Source organism: Sphaeramia orbicularis, chromosome 12 (genome assembly GCF_902148855.1).
Source record: "Sphaeramia orbicularis chromosome 12, fSphaOr1.1, whole genome shotgun sequence".
Lineage (NCBI taxonomy): Eukaryota > Metazoa > Chordata > Actinopteri > Kurtiformes > Apogonidae > Sphaeramia > Sphaeramia orbicularis.
This window is the reverse complement of record NC_043968.1, coordinates 47390342-47417775: the sequence shown is the minus strand read 5'-3', so window position 1 is coordinate 47417775 and position 27434 is coordinate 47390342. Positions and strand designations below refer to the sequence as shown.

The following is a 27434-nucleotide window of genomic DNA, read 5'->3' as shown; positions in this document are numbered from 1 at the left end:
CACTTCTTTGGAGCATTTTAAGATGACAAAAGAAAAGTGTAAAAATGCCACATCATACGGTATAGCTTTAAAAAGGCCTTTAATGCCTCCCATGCCACTCCAACTGAGGGGGCCGTGGGCAGATTGGTTTCTATGTACAGGTTAATTTGTGTCCCAAGAGACTCTTTAAAAGTTTCATCTAATAGAAGACTGGAGTTTAATCTCCATCTAAAAGTCCTAATACTATCACTAAAAGCCAACATGTAGAGGTAGACAGGGCTATGGTTTGAAAGAATAATGTTGCCAATACTACTGGATGCAACAGCTGACATTAGTGACTTGGACACCAGAAAAAAATCTATTTTCGAGAAGGAACGATTAGAAGAAAAAATGGTATAATCCCTCCCAGAAGAAGTCTGCAAACGCCAAACATCTACAAGAGCACACGCCTTGGACATTCCCTTAAGAGCAGCATGGGCCTTAGAAACACGTACCAGTCTAAAGCTTCGGTCTAATATTGGGTCCATAACCTCATTAAAGTCATCCCCCAAGATAACTGGACAATTCCCCATATCAACAATTTTTTTCTCAAGTTGTCCAAAAAAAGTTGGATCGTCGACATTTGGAGCATATACATTGGCTAAGATGATCACATTCCCTTGAATTTCACATAGCATCAATAACATCCTTCCAGCTTCATCTTTGCTCTGTTTGAGACATTTAAACTGCAGGTGTTTACTAATCAGTGCTGCGACCCCTCTGCTTTTACTACTGCCACTGGGTGCACCCACAAAATCCACCCAGCCAACACATAACCTCTGTGAGTCCTGAAGAAAGAGATGTGTCTCTTGGACAAAGACAATATTGTGCTTCTTAGATTTTACAATAGGACAATATTTTCCTTTTTTTTTAAATTATGTTGTTGAGGCCGTTGATGTTCCAGCTCATAAAGCTCAAGTTATTGTTACTAAGTGTTAATGCAAAAAATACATGCAAGGCAGAATACACAGTAACCTACAAAACAACCTGCTGTCTTTGGCATCGAAACACAATCATAAATGTCACACCTGTCGGAACAAATCCCAAATAGTGTCTAAATGCCCAGATGCTAACTCTACCCTCACTAAGGTCCGTGATCATACGCTTAACTTGCGGGGCCTTTCTAAACTAAATGACGAATGACATGGAATAATGAATGACCACGTAAGATTTGGCATAACAACTGCTCCTTTGTCATTCGGAATAGTTTGAATAGAATGACAGCTATAATGGGAAGGACGGATGACTTCGAATAACGGAAAACGACGTGTCGGTTTACTGGCTGGCTGGCCTCTAGTAAATATAGTGAACAGAACATGGAAGTAAGAGCATTTATCCCCTGAAGTTAGCTGTCGGTGTAGCCCTGGCCTCAGCTGTAAGTGAAGCTCCAGAGAGCTGTGCAAGCCCATCTAACTTGATTTTCAAAATAAAAGCGTTTCTGTATCAACTTTACGGAACTAAACCGTTCACTGTCGTCTTCCTGATATATTAGAGCCAAGGCATCACGTATGTGACGTGACATTTCTACATGCATTGTTGTCGATCAAGTTGGAATAAAATGTTTTTATCTCTTCCCATGAAATTAATGTGGTTTTGTGACTCATTCTTGATAAAGTGTAACTGAATGCAGCTGGTATGTAATCATTGCAGCTGGTCAAAGGTGATTACTGATGTGTAGAAATAGGAAAAAAGGGGGAATGTATCTGAAAACGTAATTATTCCAACTTTATGCACAGCGGTGTACTTCTTTTAAGAACCTAATTATAATATAATTCTTATAAGTCCATTTGTTGGATCTGTAAAATTCTGTAAAGGACGAGTTTACTTCTAAATACGAATAACGTCTTTGGTTTTTTGCCATAACAAATGTCATACAATTCAAATGGGCAAAACATTTGATTTTTGATTAGTCTTATTAGTCAATATCTCCCACTCTAAAGCAAATGACACCAATATCCCATGGAATGACACTGTCATTCTGGAGAATGACAATGTATTATCCATTTTTATGACCACCTTCTCCCTTGACAAATGGAATGACACTTATACTCAGTGGAATGACACTGCAATTCCTTAGAATGACAGTGTTTTCTCCTTGTTATAATCTCTATCTCCCTCTCTAAAGCAAATGACAACAATATCTCATGGAATGGTTAATGCTCGTTAATTAGAGGATTACAGCTGATGAGTGCTTTCAGTTCAACATACTATTGTTTTTGAGGTTTTCTGTCAGTGCAGATGTATTTTCTTGGTGGTGATTGCCAGGGTAAAGGCCCAGCAGTAGTGCTCACAGTTCACTGCTGATTTACTGGAGTTGAACCCTTAGTATTGACCCAAGTGAGTGTATGATCTACTGGTACTGTGGAGATTTAAGTAGAGTTAACATCAAATACTTGATACAACACAGCTACAACAACTTTGTGCCAGAGTACCCCCTTATTTGGATAACTAAGTTAGCCTCAGTTTAAGCTAGTTCACAAATTATGTAGAGCACAAGGTTCAGAATCACACGACTGAAGACAAAAACGTTTCAGTTATCAAATATAGAACTAAATGACAGATGCTAACATTAAGAGCTTTACTAAGAAGTAACGTTAGCCAAAACGATATGTAATTTAAGGTATGATTTTATGCAAGAATACAGCATAAATTAAAGTTACCTGACACAAATCCAGGTTTCGTTGCCTGGATTCCAGTTATTTCTACGAGTTGCAGCGATCCATCTGCTTCTTCTGTCTTTGGCTTTAGGTCGCCGCTAAAACGATAGCTCTGAGTGCTTTTTAAACCTATTTGTGCAATCAATGGTACAACAGCTCTTCCCCATTGAGTTCAATCACATTTATTTCAGACTGTTTGAAACCATTTTTCAAGAAGGTCATTTTCGACCACCGGTACGGAAAATCATAAGGGGGGTGGGGTGGGGTGTTGTCTGGAAAAAAAAAACGAGATTTTGGTCCAACTTTTTTTTTTGCTTAAAAATACTTCTAAATAACCCCAAAGGCATCAATACCAACAATCCCAAAGAGATGTCCACATACAAACTGATCCTGCGTGTCTTTCCCTTCCCAGTATAGTGGTAAGAGTCTGCTCAGGCTTTTATCATCCAGCAGCTGAACTAGATCTGCATATGCCTCTTCATTTCTCTTGGTGTCATCCTGTGCATCCCAGACTCTTCCCTGGTCCATAACCTGTTGACACTGTCTCTGTAAAAGGCACTGACAGTGTACATAACAGGGAAAAAAATGACTGACACACTTCTGTTGGACTGAGCTGGCAGAGACAGCGCGAGCCCCAGTCATTTATTAACCATTAGCAGCACCTGTGTGTAACTCCTCCCACTCCAGGGAATCACGTCAATCGACAAGGGATTAATGGTTCTTTGAAAGGGAGCCGGATCTAGGATGGAATGGGCTCTATGCACAGCCCCACTACTTCCTGAACTTCAGGTGGCTCCTTTATTTCTTGTCTGCCATTAGTGGACACACTGATTAATCCAGGTGTGTCTGGTACTTCTTGTTGTGACTACTGATTAATTAGGCACACCTGGATTAATCAGTGTGTCCAATAATGAAAGACAGGAAATGAAGGACCCACCTGAAGTTCAGGAAGTAGTGGCGCTGTGCATAGAGTCCATTGGATATAATAACTAACAATATTTCTTTCCCCAAGCAATACTTACCTCAAACCAAGGTTATATTTGTTAACGAAAACGAACGAAATGACGAAAACTAAAATTGAAAAAAAACATTTTCGTTAACTGAAATAAATGAAAACTGTAATTAAAAGAAAAAAACGATAACTGAAACTGTATTGTGTGGTTACAAAACAAACTAAAACGTATAAAAATTATGTATAAAATTCCCTTCGTTTTCGTCTTTGTCAATGTCAGATTGATATCAAATTGATTTATTTCGCTCCAGCAGTTTTAGCTGCAGCACCATAGGACACTTCACAGTCTGTCATGTCTGGTCACTGGTGGTTTCCAGTCGTCTTCTGGTTCCCACTGTACCTGGAACATACAGACTAAAGCTGGGACACAGCAGCACAGTCCTGTCTGGGATTTACTTTAGTGATGCATGTTTTTTTTTTTTTTTTTGCGCTCACTGTGTGTGCGCGCGTGAGTGAGTGGAGTTAAATGACAGCGTCAGTGTTGAACTAGCATCCAGGTAAAGACTGGAGAGTTTATCACCATGAAAAGGCCTTCCAAGCCCTGAACTGCACAGTTTAGAAGAGGAGAAAAGAGGAGGAGGAAAACTAATCCAATTACAGAGGTATGGAACCTCTTCTAATGTTAAAAAAAACGTTTGATGTTACTAGCTACAGCTAGCTGAACTGAAATGAAGCAAAGTTAGCTAATAATGGAACTGGAGATGATTAAGAGAGGACCTGTCTGCTAAGGTGTGGTTTACTGATGAGGAACTGGGTTATATATGTTTATATATGTTTCTATCTGGTTTAACTGCTGGCTGCTTTGTCCATCTCCTCTCACGCTTTGCACATCTTTGCATTGTTTTCACGTAAGTTACGTTGTGTATGGATGACACCCCCCCCCCCCCAACCTGCTATAGGGAATTTGTACATCATAATGTACATGTGTTTGTGTCTCTGTTCAGTCAATGAGCCGCCCTAACCTGACCCCCAAATAAAGTGTCCAGGGTAACCCGCTGATTCGCACCTCACTAATTTCTTTGAACAGGATGGTGAGGAAGATAAAATATATGAAATAACTAAAACTAAACTAAACTAAACTAAAACTAAGCATTCAGAAAAAAAACGATAACTAATAAAAACTAGCAAACATGCTCTAAAAACTAATTAAAACTAACTGAATTAGAGAAAAAAAAGTCAAAACTAAATAAAACTAAACTATAATTAAAAATCCAAAACTATTATAACCTTGCCTCAAACTACATTAGGATTTGTATGCAACTTACAAATACAAGCCGCTATAGGAACAGATATGGTTGTCTTGGAAAAATCCCTTTCCTGCTGTAACTTGTGATTATCACCACTGGATGGCGCTGCAAATTAATACTTCAACAAGTGCATACAATTCAGCTATTGGCCATGAGGGATTTTTAACACAAAATGCAATTTAAGTATATGAATGTGAGAGTTGATAAAGCCCACTTTAACAGACAAATGCCATATCATCACTTAACATGTTTAACTGTTTTGCATCAGGGTTTATCTTCTAAATTTTTAAAATTTGGGGGAATGATTATGTCCCAGCTCCATGTGACTCCAAACTGCACTCCATTCTTTTATATGCACTAATGTGGTATCAATCATTGAAGATATTTAAATGAATAAGCAGCACTATTGTAGATAAAAGCACTGCTTTATATTTTTAAACTCATAACAGTGTTTAATCTACTCCATACTTTACCTCCTGAGACCCAGGAAAGTAAACATTTTGACATTTTTACATTAAATAATTGTCTTGATTGGAAACAGTATAATGTAACAGGGTTTTTTTTTAACATAAATTTTAATAGAATGTCCTTTGCAGTGGATTTTTTTTCTCATTCAGAAAATGTACTTAATCTATTCCTACATTAAGTTAATTTGCATACAGTCTGATTCATAATAATGGGTCAGTTCTGCAGGGAGTCTCCTGAAACCCATTTCCCATAAGTGACTTCACTGGTATCTAGTCACACTAATGTAGTACATCAATGAAACACAAATACTTTCATTAATTAAGAACATTGTTTATTCAACAGTGTGTCTTCCGTAATAAATAAATGCACAGATCATTCATTTCAACAATAAAATTGAGGGAAAGTAGTTTTTTAATATAAATGTCCAAGTGGAGGATTGATATTGCCATGATGGGTAAACAGCACTGACCAGATAGAGACAGCGGAGACAGATGGACTAACACAGAGACAGGCTGGCAGACAGACAGACAGACAGAGACAGGTACAGACCGTACACATGTGTACAAAGTATTGCGTTTATCACTGTTTGGCTCTCCTCTCTGTCTCTCTCTCTCTTTGTTTCTCTATGTGAACAGAATGTCTTTATGTGAAGTCTAGTCAGTCTATCATCACCATGATGTGCAAATCAATCATAAATTATAAATACAGTATTGCATCACTTCAAAGTGCTACAGAGAGGTGCCGACAATCTTCAAAAACAGACAAAGGTTGGTTTTTGTTGTAACCTTGAGCATGTGAGTGTACGACTGTGTGTGTCTGTGTGCGTACATGAGGACTCGGGTATAAAAGCTTGGACTTTGTGCCTTTGGAGGTCTAGTACAGAGTGGATCCAGCCAGAGCAGAAGCATCTTAGTACAAACACTGTACTGGACTGACATGGAACTTCCTAAAAGAATAGTGATGATGTCTTTTTTCCTAAATGGATTGTAAGTTCAGTATTGCATTAGTTCAAAGTGCTACGGAAAGAGATGTGGACAAGTGCCAAAAACAGAGAAGCTTTATATGGTTGATGTGTTTGTGTTTACAAGAGTGAATGTATTGTTGTAAATATTATGGATGACTTCCTCTTACTGAATTGTGGCCAGTTCGGTCTGCTTCTCATGTCATCTTTGGGTATGATGTAGAATATTCTGACGCCTCTGTAGCTGCTGTTTGATTGTATTCTAAGCCTCTAAAACTGCACAGTTTTAAGTGTGTAAAAGTTCCCATTTGTCCAGGTCCTCTGTTCATTCTTAGTTGTTTTCCAAGTTCAACTGGACTGGTTTTGTTCTTGAATGCAGACTTATAAAGTTGTAAGGGGAAGGGTCTGCGTAGGGTAATCTGCAAATAGAACTGATGAAGTCTCTTGGATGAGAGACAAAACATTTTGAAGAACAAAACCAGTCCAGTCCAACATCAAAAACAGCTAAAAGATGGATTTTTGAGGGACAGATCCATTTTAAGTCTGGCCTGATATGAACTGTAAAAGCTATAGTTTAAGATAAGGTAAATCCACGTGATACCTTTAAGAACAAGGCACAAATGTAACACATTTTAACCTAGAGCTTGACTGTCTCCCAAAGAATTTTGTTAGATTTAATTAATCCTATGTGCAGACGCTGTTTTAAAAGTTAAGTACGTTTTGGAAAATGGTGAAGAATAGACTGCATGGTGTCAAATACAGAACCACCGGTGTGATCCTTTATGTCCCAATGCCGAGTTCCCAATGATCATAAAGGAAAACCTCAACCAAAATTCCCACCCAAATGGCATTTTTCTGTTACATAAGAGGTTGTACCCGAGGCCCATAGAAGGGTTTCCTAGTCCATTTGCTGGGGCTTTGGCCTTTATTTGGCATCTTATATTATTTATTTAGCCTCCCTTCAGGGATGAGAAGGGGGCGGATGGAGTGAAGATGAGAGGGAAGAGATGAGAGGAGGTAAAGAGGTGAAGAGGGGAGAAATATAAAAGGATGAAAAGGAGATGAGAGAGGAGATGGAAGGTGTGGGGGTGGGGGGGTGGGGGCAGGGAGAGGAAGAGGATGAATGAAAGACAGGAAGCTCCGGTCAGATCGCCAACACAGCACCTGTCACTGAAGAGGCTCCTGCTTTCTATCACCATCTCCTCCCCTCTTTTTCCATCCATCTCTTTTGTCTGACAACAGGAGGACACCCAAAGGGGAAAGAGTGGGTGCTTAAAATTCCTCCTTCCTTCCTGTGTCCATCTCCTCTCCTAAAGACCTGTCGTCTCCATAGCAACAGACCCTGTCTTCATACTGAGCTTATTCAGTTGGTAGTCATGAATGTGTGTGTATGTGTGTGTGCGTGTGTGTGTGTTAAACAGACAGAGAGAAAAAGAGGAAAAAAAAATCATGCCTCTCTATGTCAGTGTTTGTGTGTCAGTGTGCCTCTGTGCATGTTGTCGTTTTTCAAGGATGAGGGCGTATCTTCAGTAAACGTCAGTCGAACACTCCATCCAAACTAAAAGCCAGTACATTTTTGGTCAGTTTGAATAAATCTCATTTAAAATGGAAGGAGCACTGACTGGTTTATGAACTTTAAAAGTCATTTCAGTCTACTTCAGAGTTGTGTATCAGGCACCATGACGCTTCTCCAGGACTGACAGCTCCTTTAGCCAACCACAGCCCGGTCTGTGCTCAGTTTTGTCTATTTGGGGGCGGCCAGGATTGGCTGTCCATCAGCAGCCGGGTGAGGTTGTAATCGGGCTGTGGTGCAGGTAGGCAGGGTTAACCACAGAAACCGGGAAGTTAAAAATGAACGGAGAGGTCGGAGTGGCCGTCGTTGAGGTGGTGGTTGCCGATGACTTGGGTCCGAGCAGAGGGCTCGCCGTGGCTGCTGCTTCAGCAGCGCATGAGGTGGCAAGTAGCTGAGACTCAAACTGCAGCAGCTGGCCCATGAAGCTGAAGTTGGGGGAAATGATGCTGCGGCGTCTTCGTACAAACTCGAAGGCTTCGTCCAGACGCACCCGTTTCCTCTTCATCAGGTAGGCGAGGCAGATGGTGGCAGAGCGGGAGATGCCTGCCTGGCAGTGGACCAGTACCCGTCCACTAGAGTCCCGTACTGAGTCTGAGGAGAGAGGGGTCAGAGGTCAGAAGTGTCCATGAACACACACTGATTTCTATCCTTTGTTTTGTCTTTCATTTCTTGCAGAAACATTGTGTCTCCTTTAATATCTATATAATAAAAGGGAAGTGGCCTCTGTCTGTGTGTCTCAGGCATCACACAAAATTCAGAAAGAGCTGACTGCTGCAGTTTGGCATACTTATGTATGTTTGGTCAAGAAAGAGACTAGCGAAAATGGCAAGTTGATGGGACCAATATTTTGGAAGAAGAGTTCTATGATACAGTAGCCTTGCCCAGAATCATAGAACCATAGAATTGAAGTGGGTTACCTAGCAACAGATAAACAATGGTGCCATGTTGCCATGGTGTCAATTTCATATGCAGACACAGACATGCCAGCTGAGGGGTTATTCAACTGAAAATGCTACTGGAATTTACCAAGAAAGTAAAGGAATGAACTGTATCAAAGGGAAGTTTATTATCGACCACATTTAGAATCTGTGGTTGCCCACGGGTCAATGCGCTAGTTAGCTTCTGTGTACACTGGGATAGGATTTTGTAGTCTGTGTGTTATGTCATTAATTTGGTCTCATTTACCATCTTATGTATTATAAGTTCATCTTGATTTTACTTTATAAATGAGGTTTTATTTCCATCTTGTGTCACATGGACAATTGCATTTAAACCATTTCTATATTTATTTCATGCAAAGCAACTGGTGACGGTACATGTCATTTTATTTTTTGTGTAACTCTAAGTCTAATACTTGACCCATATGGCTTGCACATTAATAAAGTTTCTTATAATTGCAAAATATTTTTTTTTTCTAAAATTAAAGACAAAGAGTAGGAACTATTGGCATTTTTCATGAACCTTATGGAGATAATCATTCAATAAATAGTTTGAGTAAAATAAGAACTACTGCACACACTATCAAACAACTGAGATGACATAAATGCAACCGTCTACAATCTAAAGGTTTCTTGCTACACACCATGTGACTTCCGCTCATAAGCTCTCATCCTGTTTCTTAAACACAACAGATGTACAGTCTTTGCCTCAAATCGTTTCATTTCCTCTCCTTCACACTCATTCCTTCCCTTCTTCTCTCGGTCAAACCAGTATCAAACCTCAGAGCGAGAAAACAGCAAATCACATTTAACTGAAGAACACAAGTGCAAAAAATTTGAGTCATCAGCCTCTCTCTTTCACACTTCCTCTCTTGTCCTATTTGTGTTCCTTTCTCTTTCAGTACGTTTCCATGCATGCCACTGCTTCATTACTGCGAATAACCAGATTTAGGCAATAGCCTGATTTAAGCATTTACAGTAACTCAATTTCCTCCACAACCTCAGTTGACACGATTAGTTTTATAGCCATGTTAATGCCCTGGAGCATGTGTGGTGGCCAGCAGGGAATTAAAATGACAAAATAAGATATGTTTATGGAGGAACTTCAGTTACTGCTATTTCCAGCCATTCTGTTGGGTTTATGGTACAAGCATGCATTATCTTCCCTGATTGGTGGCCTTCTGCTCGTGTTCCGCATTCCCCCTTAATGCTCAGATTCTTAATTTGCCCCTTCCCCCTGCCACACTCAGCTCTTCAGATGCCTGTTTATTTTTTTTGTTTGCATCCTCTCTCTAACACACAGACAGATTTCAGGTAACTCCACCACAGCGTCTGTTCACCCAGTAACAGTGGATGAGTCAGACTCTGGTCCCACAGCAGCTAACTATGACGCATACCAGCACCTACACACACACACACACACTCACACACACACCAAGCATGAAAACCACACACATAACACCGACACATGGCACAGATATGCAAATCACAGCCGCAGCTCACACTTTTCTACATTTTATACAAAAATCTAAAAGGATTCTGTGATATTTTTACCATGTATTTATTTGCCTTTTTTTCCCACTATCTGTCCTTTCTTTGACTGTTTACACCATTTTGTTCTGTCATGGATTACTCTGATTACTGCTGAGATGTGTAAATAATCCATAACAAAATACACCAGCTCATTCATATGAGGAAATGTCTGATTAGTCATCCTGTGTCTGCACTACATGTACAGTGTATCGAGGACATTAAAGCTAGTCCATTTGCTGTTCTGAGGATTTTTTTTTTTCTTTTTTCTGCAAAAAGCTCGTCATCCCAAGAAGTGATTTATTTTTAATTTCTATTTGCTGTGAGAGAAACAGAAAATATAAGACTGGAACAATAGAAAGCCCAAAAGGAGAAAGAAGTGGACAGTGTTTGACTCGAAATAAATTAACAACAATTGTGATATTTTGCAGCTTTTTGGATCAGTGTATTTGGGAGTTGGCTCTTTTACTTGGATAAAACAGTTCCCAGGTGTCATTTTGGGATATTTTACACACACACATCGTCAAAAATCAGGGACATGATTAGTTGTATCTCTACTCCATGACTTAAAGAGATATTACAGTAAATTCTATCTCCTGTTCAAAGTGGTTGTTTACTGAGATTATAAAGCCGAGAAGAGTGGACAGCATTCATCCAACCTACAAATGATCTGACCTATAAATGAACCGTATGCATGGAACACATGTGCTATAGCCTGAAGGACGCTCCTGCAGCAGTGATCCACCATGACCACACATTTATATAGCTGAGAATTTCCATTACTCACTGACCTATGAACTCGATAGCCTCCAGGAACCAGCAGCTTATGTCTTCTTTGTGGTTGTCCTGCACAGGGATACATTTGTACTGGTACACGCCCTCGAAGTGGTTAGGACAGTCTGCCGACACGTTGAGCAAGGCGGAGATTCCTATAGCGTCCAAAACCTCTTTTTTTGAGGCGTGGAGGGCGCTGCCAAGGTAGAGGAACGGGAGGATCTCGACGGGACCGCCCTGGACAAATGACAGATGGAAGGATGATGATTAATTTAGAAGCTTTTTTATTATTGAACAGTCAAGAGGAGGATAGATAGAGAAGGGTCACATCAAGAGAATTAACACATTCACATATTTAAATATGACTCACAAAGACTCTTTTGAGGTCATTTGTACATAATATTAACAAAGATATGCACATATGTATATGAAATCACACATTGGATGTAGTATTTCTATATGCAGCACATATTTCCTTTTGTTAGTAGATTGTGTACAGATGTGTCTCCTTGACTGGAGGTAGCTGCAATAACAAAAAAAAATCCTTTTGAAATTTATAAAGATCAAGTGTGTATTCTTCTATTCTATTGGAAAATTTTGATTCATATTCAGCTAATCGCTGTACTGTCTTCCTTTTTTCAATCCATCCTTCATTCATTCACTCGTTCATCATCCGATCATCTGTCCATTTACATTTATTCATTTAGTCACTCCCATGTGCTGCCAAACATTTCAGCTTTAAGAGCCCAATTAAATAAAATGTCCTTAAATGAATTATTGCTTAAATAATAAAACAAAGATTTGACTGTGTCACTTCGTAGCAGAGTTTAAGCATGACCTCACCTAAATATTTCGTTAATCGCTTTCGTGAGACTTATCAGTGGGTAGGAGCAGCTTATTATCTGTATCATTAATGCATGGTCACTCACTTTTAATGTTTCTATGAAAGAACGTAGAATGCTAGGATAATAATAGCTTTCTTCTCATCACATCAGTGAGAGCAGATTTCTCCATTTTCTCATTTATTCTTGATGTAAACTTGTAGTCCGTGACCCACTTTATCAACACAACAGCTTGTTCTGAGAAAAATGTACTCTACAGTAGCAGATCCTCAGAAAGTCAGTTCTATTTGGCTGTGGTGCTAATTGTAATGTCCTGCCACGATGTGTACATAAGATGCACACATTGTAAGAAACAATTACTTTGAACAGAAAAAAAATTCCTGATGACACATTAAATCTATCAATATATGGTTTATTCTTCATGGTAGCAGAGATATGTTTGTGGCATAAAATTGAGCATAAAGTCTGTATGTGTACATCCATTATATAAGTCTTTGCAGGCCATAAACCTCAGTCCATCTATTAACACTGCATAGATTAGATGACTTATGTTACTTATAAGTCATCTTATTATATATGAGGCTTATATTAGATAAAACAATATTATATTATATTATGTTATATTATATTATATTATATTATATTTTATTATATTATATACCCCTTTCAGTGGGTCAGAGAGGTCAGCTGGGTGGTGGTCTATACCGGTAGTGAGGTTTATTGATGGGGGCTCTGTCTGTTTATGTCACTGCCGCTGACGAGAGCGGTACTGACACAGCGTCAGGAAATGATCAATACTGCTAAGAGATGTAATGTGAGGAGGGGGTGGAGGGTGGAGCAGGAGAGAAAGGCAAACAACACCAGAGATCCCTGCTATTTCACCCACTCCAACAACAGGAAGTTGCAGCATTTTTTTCAAATAACGGCTATTTGTTGCACATAAATCCACCTGACAGTGTGGCCATGATAAGCAAGCATTTTTCTTAGAAAACATACAGAGGCTGGATTGTCTGTGTATCTCTCCTTCTGCGTTCCAGGGGAATTAAACCCAAACCACATGTGACTGTGAGCGTTGCATAAAATCAGCAGGCTCCAACTGCAGATCACCAAGCAACAAAACAAGGTCATCCAGTCCACAGGAAGTCACGCAGCACTGGACAAATGCTGATTGAACTACGACCTCCAGGGAAACCGGAATAACCACTTTGGACAAAATGGTGCACATTTAAATATATAACGATTCTCTAGCATTGTCTATTGACAGAGGAAACCAGTTGTGCTGGTCTAAATCCACAGGCTAGGTGCGATTATGTGAGAGAGTAAACAGCTTTTCCTTTGCCATTGAGCAAGGCAAATAACCCCAGGTGGTTACTGTGTTTGACTATAACCACTGTACTGTTAGTGTGAGGACATTAAGCCATCTTTCAGGCAGCAGACAACAATAAAACAGTTGGTTAAAATATATTTTATTTTAGGGATAAATAATGTTTAAATATATATGAAAAGTCTTCAGGTAAGTCATTAGAAGAATTATATACTATTATATATAATTACATATGATGCCATTGCAAGAATTTTGGCTGATATTAATATTGTGATATGTGTAATGATGTTAGAGTTTGATTTTAACTAAAAAAAATAAAATAAAAATTACATCAATACATATGGAGGCCAGGGCTTCTCTGTAGCCCTCTTCATTCATACTGATATGTTTTGACACATATTACCTTTTCTAAAAAAATTGCAATTATTGCGTTTAATCTGATGTGTATAATGATTAATTGCTCAGGGATATGTGCCATTAGCTTAATGTTAAAAGTATTATTATGACTTTTAATTCTCTAAACGTGGGTGAAATGTGAACGTATATGCTGTTGTACATAATCTGCTGGGTTTTACCTGATCATGTTGTGGCGTTCCACAAGACGAGCAGGCAGACTCCACGCTGGACTGGCTGGTGAGGGCCGGTAAGGATTTGGTTTTCAAACAAAACTCTGGATACTCTGAGAAAAACCTGTCATATCCACCTGAATAAGAAAAGATTAGAATCACATTTAGCTTATCATTACATTTGACATAGTGTGTTTTTTTCACATCACATCATGGTGAAACAGAATATACAAACACACCACAGCATAGATACAGGCCTTATGCTTTTGGTGCATATAGAAAAGGAAACATGGCAGGTTACGTTATCCTCACAGCAACATCTGCACCAGGATTTTCTCCTCTACATCCAGTTACTGTGAGTGAAAGTCTATAAAAGTGAACCCTGACCCCTCTGTTCTATATTTCCTACCACGGATTTGCAACCATTTCATCATCCTTTGTTACCTTTCGTAAATAAAGAGGTTAACTGTTGATCTCTGCAAATCAGATTTTCTGGTAGATGTTTTCACATAAGCTACACACATACACTCCTGTGCTTTAAGGCGTCTGCGTCATTAGGATGCATAAAAAAAGAATGCGCCACAGCTTGCAGCTTGTAGCAGCTTTAGCTTTCAGATTTCCTGTCGTCTAAATATAGTCTGGTGGGTAAGTAGACTCTTGATTTTAGAATTTACAGCGTCCCCATCACTGATTTACTCAAAGCAGACCATTTCTGAGATGATCATGTGTGTCCTGTAAGTCCCTCCGGTTTGATGTGGCTTCTACGCATCAGCATTACCTCATTCACTCAGCTCACAGCCATTGGTCTGTGTGTGAATGTGTGTAATGTGTGACTGAGTATGTGTGTATTGTAGAAAACATTACACCAGTGCATAAAAATAGAGCAGACAGTAGGCAGGCTACTTCAATGTCTGGTTTAGAGGCTAAGAAGCATTTAGAAAAATATTTTGGATTTTTATGGTGGCCAAATAATGATGATTAGGAGGGTAAAGAAATAAAGCAGTATGTATAAATCTATGTATAAACAGGTGGCATATAGATTTCAACAACACTATTAATGCCTTTTAGTATATATTTTAGTCTCATCATTATGATTTTAATATGTAATTGTCCCCTTAACATTACACAAACAAAAGAATATGAACTCACTACTATCATAAACACTAATCTAACAGAGACATCTCAGTAGTGTACATGAATGTTTATTTAAAACCCATTTACCCAATGTTGAATACACTGAATATTCAGTTTTGATTCAATTAAAGGCTTCGTTTGACCCATAAACAGTACATACATGACCATTACTAGAGTCAGTGGTGTTACATCCTGCTGTTTATGCGCATATTGTTACCAGTACTTATTGGATGTGACCTATAGTAAGTGTGGATGTACTACTGTACTTTAGTCCATGTTTACCTTTGAGCAGGTATATGTGTGCGTCAGAGGAGTCCCTGCACAGTGCGTTCAGCACCACAGTCACGATGCTGTCCTCCTTCACCATCTCCAAATCCGGCGTTCTCTCATCGTACAGCACCACGGCAGAATACATCCCGGACCGGAGGCGACCCCGGACCTCCTCGTCCCCGGCCAGGATCTGTTCCAGTCTCAGCACGGAGCCCTTGGCCCTACGGCGCACGATGGTGTTGCAGCGGGCGTTGACGGCTCCGCGGATGTGTCCCGCACTGAAGGCGAGGAAAGAGCGGCAGTCCAGAAGCAGGCACTTGGTACTGTCCTCCTTCAGGAGCCGCTTCAGCACCGAACAGTCCATCTCACACAGATCCTCCATTGCACACGTTGTTTCAGGCTGCGTGTGTGCGCTTTCCTAATATCTTCTATGCGTTTCCCTCTCACTCTCTCTCTCTCTCTCTGTCTCCCCACCAACCCGGGGAAGGCGCACGGATCCTGCGGTGGATTCCCTTTGCGCCTCTCCTATCCGCGCATCTTGTGTCCCGCAGAGCGCATTGTAACCGCACTACTTTTACGCACAGTCCGCTCACCTCTTTCTTTCTTTCTCCCTCCCTCTCTCTCTTTCTCCCTCTCTCTCTCTCCCCCTCTCTCTGTGTTTCTGCTCTAGATTGTTTCTCTTTTTTCCCTTTTTTATGAATGGGTGCATCGCGTCACGGCGGAGGTGACGTCAACCGATCGAGGCCAATCACGGAGCGTCCAGTTCCCCGTCCCCTTTCCTCCTCTGTCGTTCATTCATAAAAAAAAACCCGCAAACATCAATGAAACGAGAAGCGATAGGGATAGAGATTGGACTCCGTGAGGCGTAGACTGGGGTTTGGCACATGAGATGCTTTAATTCACGCCCATATTTCAATGATACATGGTTTTTTAATCCCATTTAAACGGCCAAGTGTAAAATGAAACCGTAGACCAGTTTGGGTAAATTCCAGTTCCACTTCAGTGTGCAAGATTAAAACTACTAACTACATGTCTACTTGGCATGAAGCCTTGACTTGATAAATAAACACCAGCTTTGTAGCCTTTTTATAAGGGATGGTGGAGGAATGGTTTAGTTTTATTTGACCTTTATAGAACCATTTAATGGTAGAAATGCTCCCTGTAATTTTATAACCTGCATCCAGCTTTCAGTTTCAGGTCTAAATCAAACAACTCCCAAATGTTAAAGATGTCATTTATATTTGAACATCATATATCAGTAATCCTATGGAACTTATACCTTCTTTCTTTCTTTAGTAGTTTTCTTTGTTGTTTTGATATTTGGTTTTGTCCACCCCATAAACTCAGCTGTAACCTTGATGAGTGTCAGGAAAAGTACATGTTTAATATTGGTGTTTTTCCACAAAATGTTTACATTGTATTGTATCCTTTTCATTTATTCAGTAAACCCTCCAATTTCCCTGTAGATAATTTCTGGTGTAATGTGCTGTTAGATTGCAGGTGGGTGTGCTTACGTATGTGTGCACGTATACGTGCATTTAAGAGCGTGTGTGTGTACGTCTGAGCATGCATCTGTGCGTGGGTGTGTAATCCTACAAGCGGAAACACAATTTGCATCTTCTATCACACAGCCTTAGCTGAGCGAGTTCAGGTATTTGCATGTTGATCTTATTTCCATGGTTACGAGAGGAAAGATAGAGCAGCACAGGAGGAAAAAAAACAGACATACTGACACAGACATAGTGACTGAGAAAGAGGCAAACACAGCAGCTGAAAGACACAGGCACAGAAACAGATGAATCACCTTAAAATGATCTGTCATCCTCAGATGACATCCTCAGGTTTTTGAGGTTTGAGTTTTTGTAGAGTGACATTCATTCAACTATTTCACATATAGTTAATAGTATATAATATAGTTGCTCACTAAATGCATCTATCATGACTCAAATACAGTATGATGTGACACAAGGTTATTTGTATGAATGAATGGTCATATATTCTGCCTGTACACGCAGATGGCTGGTATGGCTCTAAACTGTCAGTACTATTAGTAATACAGACACCTTGGCTTTTATACCAAGGTACCAGAAATCAAGAAAATTATAGTCTTTGGTTTAATTTTTAGCTTCTGGGCATTTGTATGCACTCAAAATTTCACCACATAGCAAAGATGAACCCTTTTTTGCCTATTGTAGTGTCTGTTTCAAAAGTTAAGTTTCATGTTGGTGGCAATCAAAGCAGATTACCACATAAAAATAAATCTATTTGCCATGATGTTGATGTTTTACCTTAATATAACATGACTTAAAATGTATGAAAGCTATGTATCTGTGCTGCATGTACTGACACGGATCAGATTTAATCTTAAAGTATTGAAATGTATTAAACAAAACAATGCTTTTTAAAGTCAGTAGTGTCTAAGCAAAGAGGTCAGAGCTATAAAACTTTGACACCCAGCTGTCTGATGTGCAAAAAGAAAAAAAAAAACAGAAATGGGGTGCTTAAGTCTAATCTTCTTGTTCATGTGCATCGCTTGAGTCTGGTATGTGCAGGTGAAGTGCAGCTGACAGCAGCACTGCAGCAAAAATAAATCATAACTGACAGGACCTTGAACAGCACAGACAGAGGGGTGAGAGAAGGTTAGACAGAAGATGGAAGGCAAGCTGGTGACAGACAGAGAAGGGAAGGAAGACTGGATGAGAAAAGACAGGATGAAAGAGGGGGGAGGAGAAGAGGAGGTAAAGGACAGATGAGTCGTGAAGAGTAAAATTGATTACTTGTGTTGGTTTGTTGCCTTTAAAGTCTCACGTTAACACAGATACACACGCCATGCTGTATTACTACCAACCCTAAACAATGCTACTTGGAGGCCAGATGGTGCTGCTGCCGTAGCAACAAGGGAGAGGTGTGGGAAGGCGGAGACAGCAGGCGGGGAGCTGCGAGGGGATTGGCTGGAAACTGACTTTATGATGATGTCATCCTTTTCCATCATCCCTCCCTCCCTCTGCTCTGCCCTGTCAATCCATTCATCCCCCGCATCCCTCGCCTTCATGCCATCATCTGTCAATAGAGGGGGAGTGAAAGAGCAGAGAGAGAACGATATTTAGCATCTGAGCTTTACATACGTCAGTGTTGGTAAATATCTCTCTTACTCTGCCTCTTTTTTCTTCTCTCTCCTGTGTCTGCTCATCCCATTTTTTATCCCATATATTAGTACAGTTCATCTGGTTTAAATGCATCGGCAAAAGCTCTTGTACAGTGTTTACAATGTTAAAACATAAGGATTCAGAAAATTAGAAACAAAATAAACCAATTCTCTGCAATTTATGATTTGCAATAATGAAAGAGACAGTCACTGTAGCAAAAAATAGCTTTGAAAAATGGAAGCAGAGCCAATGGTGGGAATCATACAGGAAACAGGGGAACTCAGTATCTGGTTTCATTGTTTTGTTTCCTTTGACAAAACCATGACTGTTGAATATTCATTTGTAGTGAAGTCCAAAACTGTGTCAAATATCTGCTGTTTAAGTTGTGTTTTCCAAAGGAATTTATTTGTTATGATCTTGTGTTTTACTCTGTGTATTGTACTCTATTTCAGTCAAGGTTATAATAGTTTTGGATTTTTCAGTATAGTTTAGTTTTATTTAGTTTGGACTTTTTTTCTCTAATTCAGTTAGTTTTAATTAGTTTTTTGAGCAGGTTTGCTAGTTTTTATTAGTTTTCGTTATTTTCTAAATGCTTAGTTTTAGTTTATTTTTAGTTTCTTTATATCTTTCATCTTCACCGTCATATTCAAAGAAATCCCAGACAGGACTCTGCTGCTGTCTCCCAACTTTAGTCTCCATGTTTCCAGGTAGAGTGGGGACCAAAAGATGACTAAAGGACAAGTGACGACAAGTGACGGACTGTTAAATATCGTATGGTGCCAGCAGCAAAATTGCTTGAGGGAAATTAATCGATTTTATATCAGTCCGACATTGACAAAGACGAAAACAAAGGGAATTTTATCCGGAATTTTTATACGTTTTAGTTAGTTTTGTAAACACACAATACAGTTTCAGTTAGTTATCGTTGTTTTCTTTTAATTATAGTTTTTATTTATTTCAGTTAACGAAAATGTTTTTACAATTCTAGTTTTCGTCATTTTGTTAGTTTTCGTTAACGATAATAACCTTGGTTTCAGTTCAGTCAGTTCTCTTTTATCCAGGTTTGTGTCTGTCCACTTCTCTCGATGTCCTCTATATTTAGTTCATGACTTGACTGAATTTCCTATAACACACTCACACACACACACACACACACACACACACACACACACACACACACACACACACACACACACACAGATCAACAATAAAAGGCTGTCTTTCAAATTGTAAAATATCCAATTGTTAGACCCTTTTGCCTTTTTCTTTTTTGACTTGACAAAATGCGCACATCTGTTCATTGTTCCTCTGTAAATAGGTGTTGGATTACCTAAGTTAAAAACAGCAATTACTATTGGTTTGTAATTAACACAGATCATGCAATACAGGGTTCAGGTTATTCTCTCAAGCAAAACAATAATAAAAAAGTACAGTAGTAGATGACATTATGAAGCAGTGAGGGATCATGGAAGTTGATGTTTTCACCCTTACTGCCAGGCAGATATGTTTTATTCTTATTTTGTTAAGTGACATACATGTCATATTATTCTAACGACTAAAATACACAAGAAAAACACAAGTACTCATTTAATCATTAGTGATAGTAAAGGGAGTATAATGCCAGTTGGAGGTGATCAAATAAAACGGACAATGACAGGGCGTAAAATAAGCAGACAAGTCAAAAAGTATACACTTCTAGTTAAAAAAAACCCAACAACCTGGATTTAATTAAACTGGTAAGATCCTTCCTTTGGATAATTACTGCAGTGATTTAATATGATGGGTGCATCAGGGTGAGACAATAGGGAGATGAAGTGATTACCCATCATGCCTAGTGCCTACAGAACAAGCCTGTGGGGGCAGTGTTATGATCTGGGGTTGATTCATTTGATCAGGTCTGGGTTCAACAACATAATGTGTCCATAAAAGGAGGTCAGCTGAACCTGAATATACTGAATGACCAGGTCTGAACATCAGTGGATTTCTTTCTTTGCTGATGACACAGAAATATTCAAAGATGATAATACCAGGATTCATCAGGCTCAAATTATGAAAGAGTGGTTCATGGCGCTTGAGACATAATTCTCACACATGGTTTAACCACCACAGAGTCTAGACATGAACCCCATTAAGAATATTTGGGATATGCTAGAGAATGACCTTACACAGTGGTCAGACTCTCCCATCATCAATACACGATGTTGGCAAAAATTAATACAACTCTGGATGGAAATGTGATACTTACTGTGACATTCTGTAAACACTTCATTAAATAAATGATGCCATGATACATGTACTCCATAACCAAAAGTATGTAAATAAAAATATAGTATAAAACCAAATAAAACTAAAATTTTACGTATGTTTTAAAGTGAAAAAGTAACTTGTGATAATGGTGTTAAGTGTGGTTTATGAGGTGTCATTGTTTGGGCATGTCCACTGTAACATTGGTTCAGCAGTGGGTAAAGTACGTTTACATTTTTTATAAAGAAAGTCCATTATTTTAGACACACTTCACAACTAAACTATAGCTGCCATGCTATTAAATGTAGCGTCTTTATTTAAGTTTTAGCTGTCTGGACTTCCCAAGCTTCTGTCTTTGTATCACAGTGAGATGCCAGACTGTGTTCTACTACAGTATCTGTCATGAAATAAAAGTGTTGTGTACTCAAATGTGTGCATACTGTGCATAGAGTACAAATAAATTCCAACATGGAGGATAATTGAAACAGCAACATACCATAAAAAAACCACACAGAGAGAGACTTGTGTGTGTGTGATGCATGTGCATACACTCTAAATCTGTTCCACTCTCTAATCCTCTAATCCAGTGGTTAAGCCTGGACTGAGCACCACTATGTTTTCATGAATGAGTTTGTGTCATTTGTCATGTGTTTATGAATGTGTCAACAGAGAGAGGGAGAAAGAAAACATTAACAACTGCTTGAACATATGACAAGAGAATGTGATGGGGGGGGGAGTGAGAACAAAGTGGATGAAAACATGAGCAGAGGTGAGACTGTGAGCTGATGGGAGTCTGCTTTGGAGCACATCCATATTTCCTCGCAGAGGCATGTGGATGCTCCTACAACCAAGGAATGAAGAGTACGCCAAAATATTTACACCAGACTGATCGAACAAAGATCTAATGTTTTTCCTCTGGTATTTTATTCAGATTTAATTAAAAAAAAGGTGTTTTGAGTGGCCTGCTCTGATATTAAAGGTAAATATGTGATATATGGAAATAAATGTACATGTATTCAACACTTTTTTGTTTATAATCTTAGTTGCCCACATCCATGATAACAGTTTATAGACTGGTATCTATGGAGAAGACACACCTTGGTAACATCTGAACACCTTACTTCTGCTCCTCTACAGCAGCAACATGAACTACTTTTTGTTTAGAAATGATCAGAGGTCATGTCAACCAACAGCTGCTTCACAGCACAGACTCTAACACAAACTCCATGTCAACACAAAGCATGTATAAATGTTTAGTGTTTAACCCTGAACACTTCTGATTTTTTTATTGTGTCGATGCTACATAAGTTATGTCCTCAAACAGAAGTCAGGGACTTTATTTACCCAGAGTTTAGACGGTAACAGGTCTTTATGTGAACTAGGCTTGTGTTCGAGGCAGGTCTTTATTTCTACTATAACTTCCTTAGAGCTTCCCATTCCCATTCATCCTGTTAGTAATGTACTGTATTGCAGTTTTAGTACAAGCTCAACACATCCTTAACAGTTTCAAATTGCCTTGCTCTGGCACTTATACATTTCTACAACCTGCAGCTTTGCTTAAACAAACACACACCTTAAGTGACAATGATAATGACACTTTGGACGAGTGAACTAGAACAACTATACGTATAAAATAGAATCATTATGTTATTAACTTTATTAAAGAAAAGCCAGAGAACAGTCCATTATGTGGCAGATACCAAATGATTATACAAATTATCTTTTATCTGGCCTGTATTTGGGCTCCGGTCTTTATTTGTCTGTGTTAATCTCATCCCCAGCCATTATTAGAGAATTGTTTCTAACTGGCTTATCGTCCTTATTTGGGGAAATACCACAGCTGTAATGGCAGTTGCTGTCAGAAAGCGTCTCTGTTGAACAGAATCTGGCTCATCAAAGATGTAATATGACAAGTCCTAAAGCTGTGATAATTTTGGCTGCTCTATAGTATCATCCATCTATCTGGACAGAAACGAGAGAGCTGCAGGAGGAGAAGGAATATTTAGCAAAAAAAATTTTCTGTATGTTTTTCTTCATGTCCACATGTAAATAGAGTTTTAGTTCACTTGACTAAGATGTTTTAAAACAACTTCTAATCTAAATCTAAAGGAATTTATCCATGTTCTGTGTATTTATATAGACAGCAAAACCAACAAGATTAAAGAATGGAGGCATAATTAATTCATATCTATTGTTTTATGTAATGAACATGCACTTGAAATATCAAACATATATTTATACAGATGTATAAGTCAGTTAAGAACAGAGGTGTCAAAAGTATTCCCATTCATTCCTCAGGTAGAAGTATCGATACTAGGGTTTAAACAGACTTCTGCAGAGGTTGAAATATCAACTCAAGTGTTTTACTCAAGTAAAAGTGTAAAAGTACTGGTTTCTAAACTACTTAAAGTATAAAAGTAAATGTAAGGGGAAAGAAATACCATTAGGACAAAAGGTTAGGCGGTGCCACAGGGGCCTATAGTGCTATAGGGCTAGTGCCCACTTCCACAAAACACATTTTCCTATAGGCCATAATGACTATAATGTTATTACCTCTGCCAGGAGGTATTGTGATCACTTTGCTTTGTGTGCGTGTGTACGTGTTTGTTTGTTTGTTAGCAAGATAACTCAAAAAGTTACGGATGGATTTTCATGAAATTTTCAGGAAATGTTGATACTGGCACAAGGAAGAAATGACTACATTTTGGTGGTGATCGGGGGGGGGGCAGATCTGTCTTGGCGGAGGTCTGCGCTCTCCGAGTGCTTTTCTTGTATTAAAATGTTAATGTTGAAACATTTGGGATGCACTAGTCTACCTGTTTCAGCCGCATATATGCCCATTGAAAATGAACGCATTTTAGTTCAATGCAAACGTATTATAGTGGTAGTATTATAGTGGTATTATAATGGTGCAAAAAGTCCGGTGTGATGGATGGCATACAAACCAATAGGGTGTCTGAATGGTATATGTTTATACTTCTCATCCAACCACAGTCAAATTCACTCTATCTGGATGGCGCCATTTATCTGGATAGTTTTTTTTATTTGAATGACTACAAGCTGGAATAAAATGGGAGTATTGTGGCTATTTTAAAAATGTAAGGAGTAGAAAGTACACATAATTGTGTGAAAATGTAAGGAGTAGAAGTAAGAATTCAGCTGAAAAATAATTCCTCCAGTAAAGTATAGATAACCAAAATGTCTACTTAAGTAAGGTAACAAAGTATTTGTACTTCATTACTTGACACCTCTGGTTAGGTGTATTATCTGCAGTAGATCATTGTCAGCAACAACGCATTGGGAGACAGATACACGTGGCAGTACTAGAAAGAATTCACTTTAACAACCCAAACCAAGACTTTCAAGTTAACTTACAGCTATATGTGTGACTTAACTTTTATTGCTGCTCATTTTCATGACAGACTGAAGTTTCTGCTACTCTAATATTATGTAAAGTCTGCAGTGTCTACAGTTTAAAGTCTTCCAGAAACAATGATGTGTTTGAGGGTTTGTTGTCATTTTGCATTCTAGTGTGTGCATTTTGTAAAATGAAGATCACATGTTTACGGGTTTTTTGTACCTGATTTTAATACCTGTAAAAATATGCAGATTAGTGTGGATATTACACTGACATTTTCCCCCAATTTCTGCCAAATGAAGCTTTAACTGTATTCAATCTTTAGTTTGGACACATTAATCAGAAACAGTATCTTATACACAACATATAATAGGATCAGGGTATGAAGTGACTCTACCACCTGAGACACAGATACTGGGCCCTACAGTGGACATAAAAGACATGCAGTGTAAGTGGTTAAAAAATACCTGTCTGACTTCATAGACAGAGTTCTGTGAGCAGGTGTAGAACGACACTGGAGATTGAAGAACATTCAGAAAACTCAGTGGATGAATTATACCAGAGACATTTATTGGAATGAGGTTATAAGAGTGTTCAATAGAGAAGAGTGATGAACACAGCTCTGAATGTTTCCTGAAGGTTAAATACTACAAACACTATAAATCAGTCACTGGTCCAAGTTAGGGGGTGGAGTGAGAGTGTGTTTGAATATTGGTCAAATACTGTAAATGTTCCTGTCAGTCCTCTGGAAACAACAGTAACAGACACTAGTATGGACTTTCCTAAAGGACAGGGAGAGGATACCACAACTCATTTCACTACAAGCTTTTCTTACTGTTTTAGTAACTAGACAGTGACAACCCTTGAACAGTGCCTATGTTTATAAATTATTTGCTGCCCGTGACCAAATCTTACACTTTGAAAAATTACTGGTGACCGAAACCACATTGCACTTCAAAAATTTTGTCAATCTCTTCTTATTACTTTGTGTTATTATTAAATTATTGCTTGTTTTTATTTTTTATGTTATAGTTATCGCCGATCTTTCACCCTGTTTTTCATTATGGTGTGTGTTGCTGACCTTTTGGCCAGGTCACTGTTGTAAAAAAGATTACGATTTCAGTGGGACTTTATCAGGTTCAACAAAGGTTAAATAAAATAAAAATAAATAAATATTCTAACCTCATGACTAAGAATAGTTAATAGTTTCTCTAACACAGGGGTCTCAAACATGCGGCCCACCAAAGGGTTCCAATCCGGCCTGTGGGATGAATTTGAATTCCACGGTCAAGGCTGTCAAACTCGTTTTAGTTCAGGTTCCACATGCAGACCCAAATGATGGCAAGTAAAATAATAACATAATAACCTACAAAAAGTATTGACTCCATATTTTGTTCTCGGGTTGATCTGAAAAAATATTACATTACATATTATATTATGCCGATAAACTTCAAATTTTTGTCTTTGTTTTAATGCAAAACATTACCTTAAATTATGAAAATGTTTACATTTACAAACTATCCTTTAACAACAAAATGTGAATAAACTGAAAAAATATGAACAACCTGAAATGTCTAAAGAAAATTAAGCTCAGTTTCAACAATTTTCTGCCTGTTATTAAGTGTTTAGTGCCTTTGTAGATCCAATCCATAATGCACATGTAGAAATGATAAGTTGAGGCAGAATATTGCGAAAATTGCACTTATTTTTGAATGAATGAATGTTTATTTCAGTTAAATACAATACAATATTTTTCTAAAGAAAACTCAGTTTTTTCAGGTTATTCACATGTTTTTTGTTTGGATAGTTTATAAAAGCAACTATTTTCATTATTTAATGGGTTTTTTTGCACTAAAAAACAGACAAAAAGTTGTTGTTGGAGTTGTCATTATTTATAGGTTATTATGTTATTATTTTACTGGTCCGGCCCACTGGAGATCAAATCGGGCTGAATGTGGCCCCTGAAAGGAATGAGTTTGAGACCCCTACTCTAGGATCACCAACACAATTGGCTGATAGAGGTTCACAAACGTGACGTTGGTAAAATCAGAGACAAAGTCAAAATGGGAAAATCAATCAGTATTACCAAACATGATATTTATTTTTAAATGATTTCAGACCAGCTTGGTTGGAATTCTATTGTGGTTTTACATCGTTAGATTTTCACTTTGGTGTTGCATTTCTGTTGTCTTGACACGCTAGACTTTTGGGGCAGATGTCATGTTTGTATTGAGCTGTTTGTGGAGACTGTGTGAGTTAATGAGTAATAACAGTAACAGGTCACCAGCTGCTTATCCCCATTTAAATGAGTCCACTTGCCCAAAACACACACATCAGGTCACTTTACTGAGTCTCTCATCTGACATTCACATGTCGATTTATTGAACCTGAGGTTCACACGTGCATCACTGCCTGTTTATTACCACATTTTTAGAACTCCTTATTTGGTCAGTGGGTTCCCTATTTCCTGTTGCTGACAAAAATGTTCAGTCTGTGTCATTTAGCATAAATAACCCAGAGTTTACTGGAACATGATGCTTAATTGTTTATCTTGGCTGGGGGTGTTTTTCCAGCACAAAGAGATAAAAGCAAATTTAGATGAAATGCTCGGAAAGTGGAAGTTCTTTGTGTTAAAAACAAACATAAAGAAAAGAAAAACACAAAGTGAGGATAACTATGCAGTTGAAAGACTCTAAACTATGTGTTCTACATACATATGCAGCCAAAAGGATCATGCAGGAGTCAATGTATGTCATGACTTTAATAACCTTTTTATTAACTATACTAAATTATAACATCTGCATCTTATAATGTGAGCATCTTATGTGTACAACCCCAGCATCGGACTAGTGTCCAATGTGTTTTATTAACTGTACGAGTATAAAATGTGAAAGACAATGGAAAAACCTAAAGGATCAATACTGTAATAAACTAGTAAATTAAAACTTATAGCCTAAAATAAGAAACAGTATGGAAAGTTCAAATTAAAATAGAAGGCAGTCATATTAAACTTTACTTTGACCTGTATTCCATTGTAAGCAGTATGAAAATGTTTCATGTTTTGTCTGTTTGACTTCATTTCATTTGTAATTTACTTTTATTCCTCACATGCAGGCCCTTACAATTACAGTACAAATGCTATACTATTGCCATAAAGTTAAAAAATATTGAAATATAACACTATAATACTGTCTTTTTCGATTGTTTCCAAATTCATATAATAGAAAATAAATGTAAATATAAGGTCAAATGCTTCTTTTGTCTCTTTGCCTCCTTAAAAACACATATTCAAACCCCTGCGTGTTTTGAATAGTCAAACTAGAACAGGATGAAATGGTTAGATCATATTCAAAGCTATTCAGATTGTAGTCA

The 27434-nt window shown here is 38.3% G+C and overlaps 1 protein-coding gene across 3 annotated transcripts; it reads right to left on the bottom strand.

Moving 5' to 3' along the window:
* Positions 1–5716: 5716 nt before the first annotated feature.
* On the bottom strand, positions 5717–15972 carry dusp4 (dual specificity phosphatase 4). 3 transcript variants are annotated; one of them, XM_030149563.1, is made up of 5 exons: positions 15908–15972; positions 15327–15766; positions 13920–14047; positions 11196–11415; positions 5717–8527 (listed from the first exon to the last, which is right to left on the bottom strand). In XM_030149563.1, the coding sequence occupies exons 2-5, from the start codon at positions 15694–15696 to the stop codon at positions 8139–8141; spliced, it is 1107 nt and encodes a 368-aa protein (XP_030005423.1). In that variant the 5' UTR covers positions 15697–15766; positions 15908–15972; the 3' UTR covers positions 5717–8138. The 3 variants fall into 3 exon arrangements, with proteins under 3 accessions (XP_030005423.1, XP_030005422.1, XP_030005421.1); XM_030149562.1 differs by having other exon boundaries at positions 15327–15776; positions 15908–15957; XM_030149561.1 differs by having other exon boundaries at positions 15327–15778; positions 15930–15957.
* Positions 15973–27434: the final 11462 nt, after the last annotated feature.

Bases quoted from the DNA above. Each gene is read 5' to 3' on its own strand.
- dusp4 (XM_030149563.1), bottom strand. From the start codon at position 15,696: ATGGAGGATCTGTGTGAGATGGACTGTTCGGTGCTGAAGCGGCTCCTG. The intron at 14,048-15,326 runs GTAAACATGGAC...TTTCTTATTCAG, and splicing joins ACACATATACCTGCTCAAAG to GTGGATATGACAGGTTTTTC. The intron at 11,416-13,919 runs GTAAAACCCAGC...TCATTTGTCCAG, and splicing joins GAACGCCACAACATGATCAG to GGCGGTCCCGTCGAGATCCT.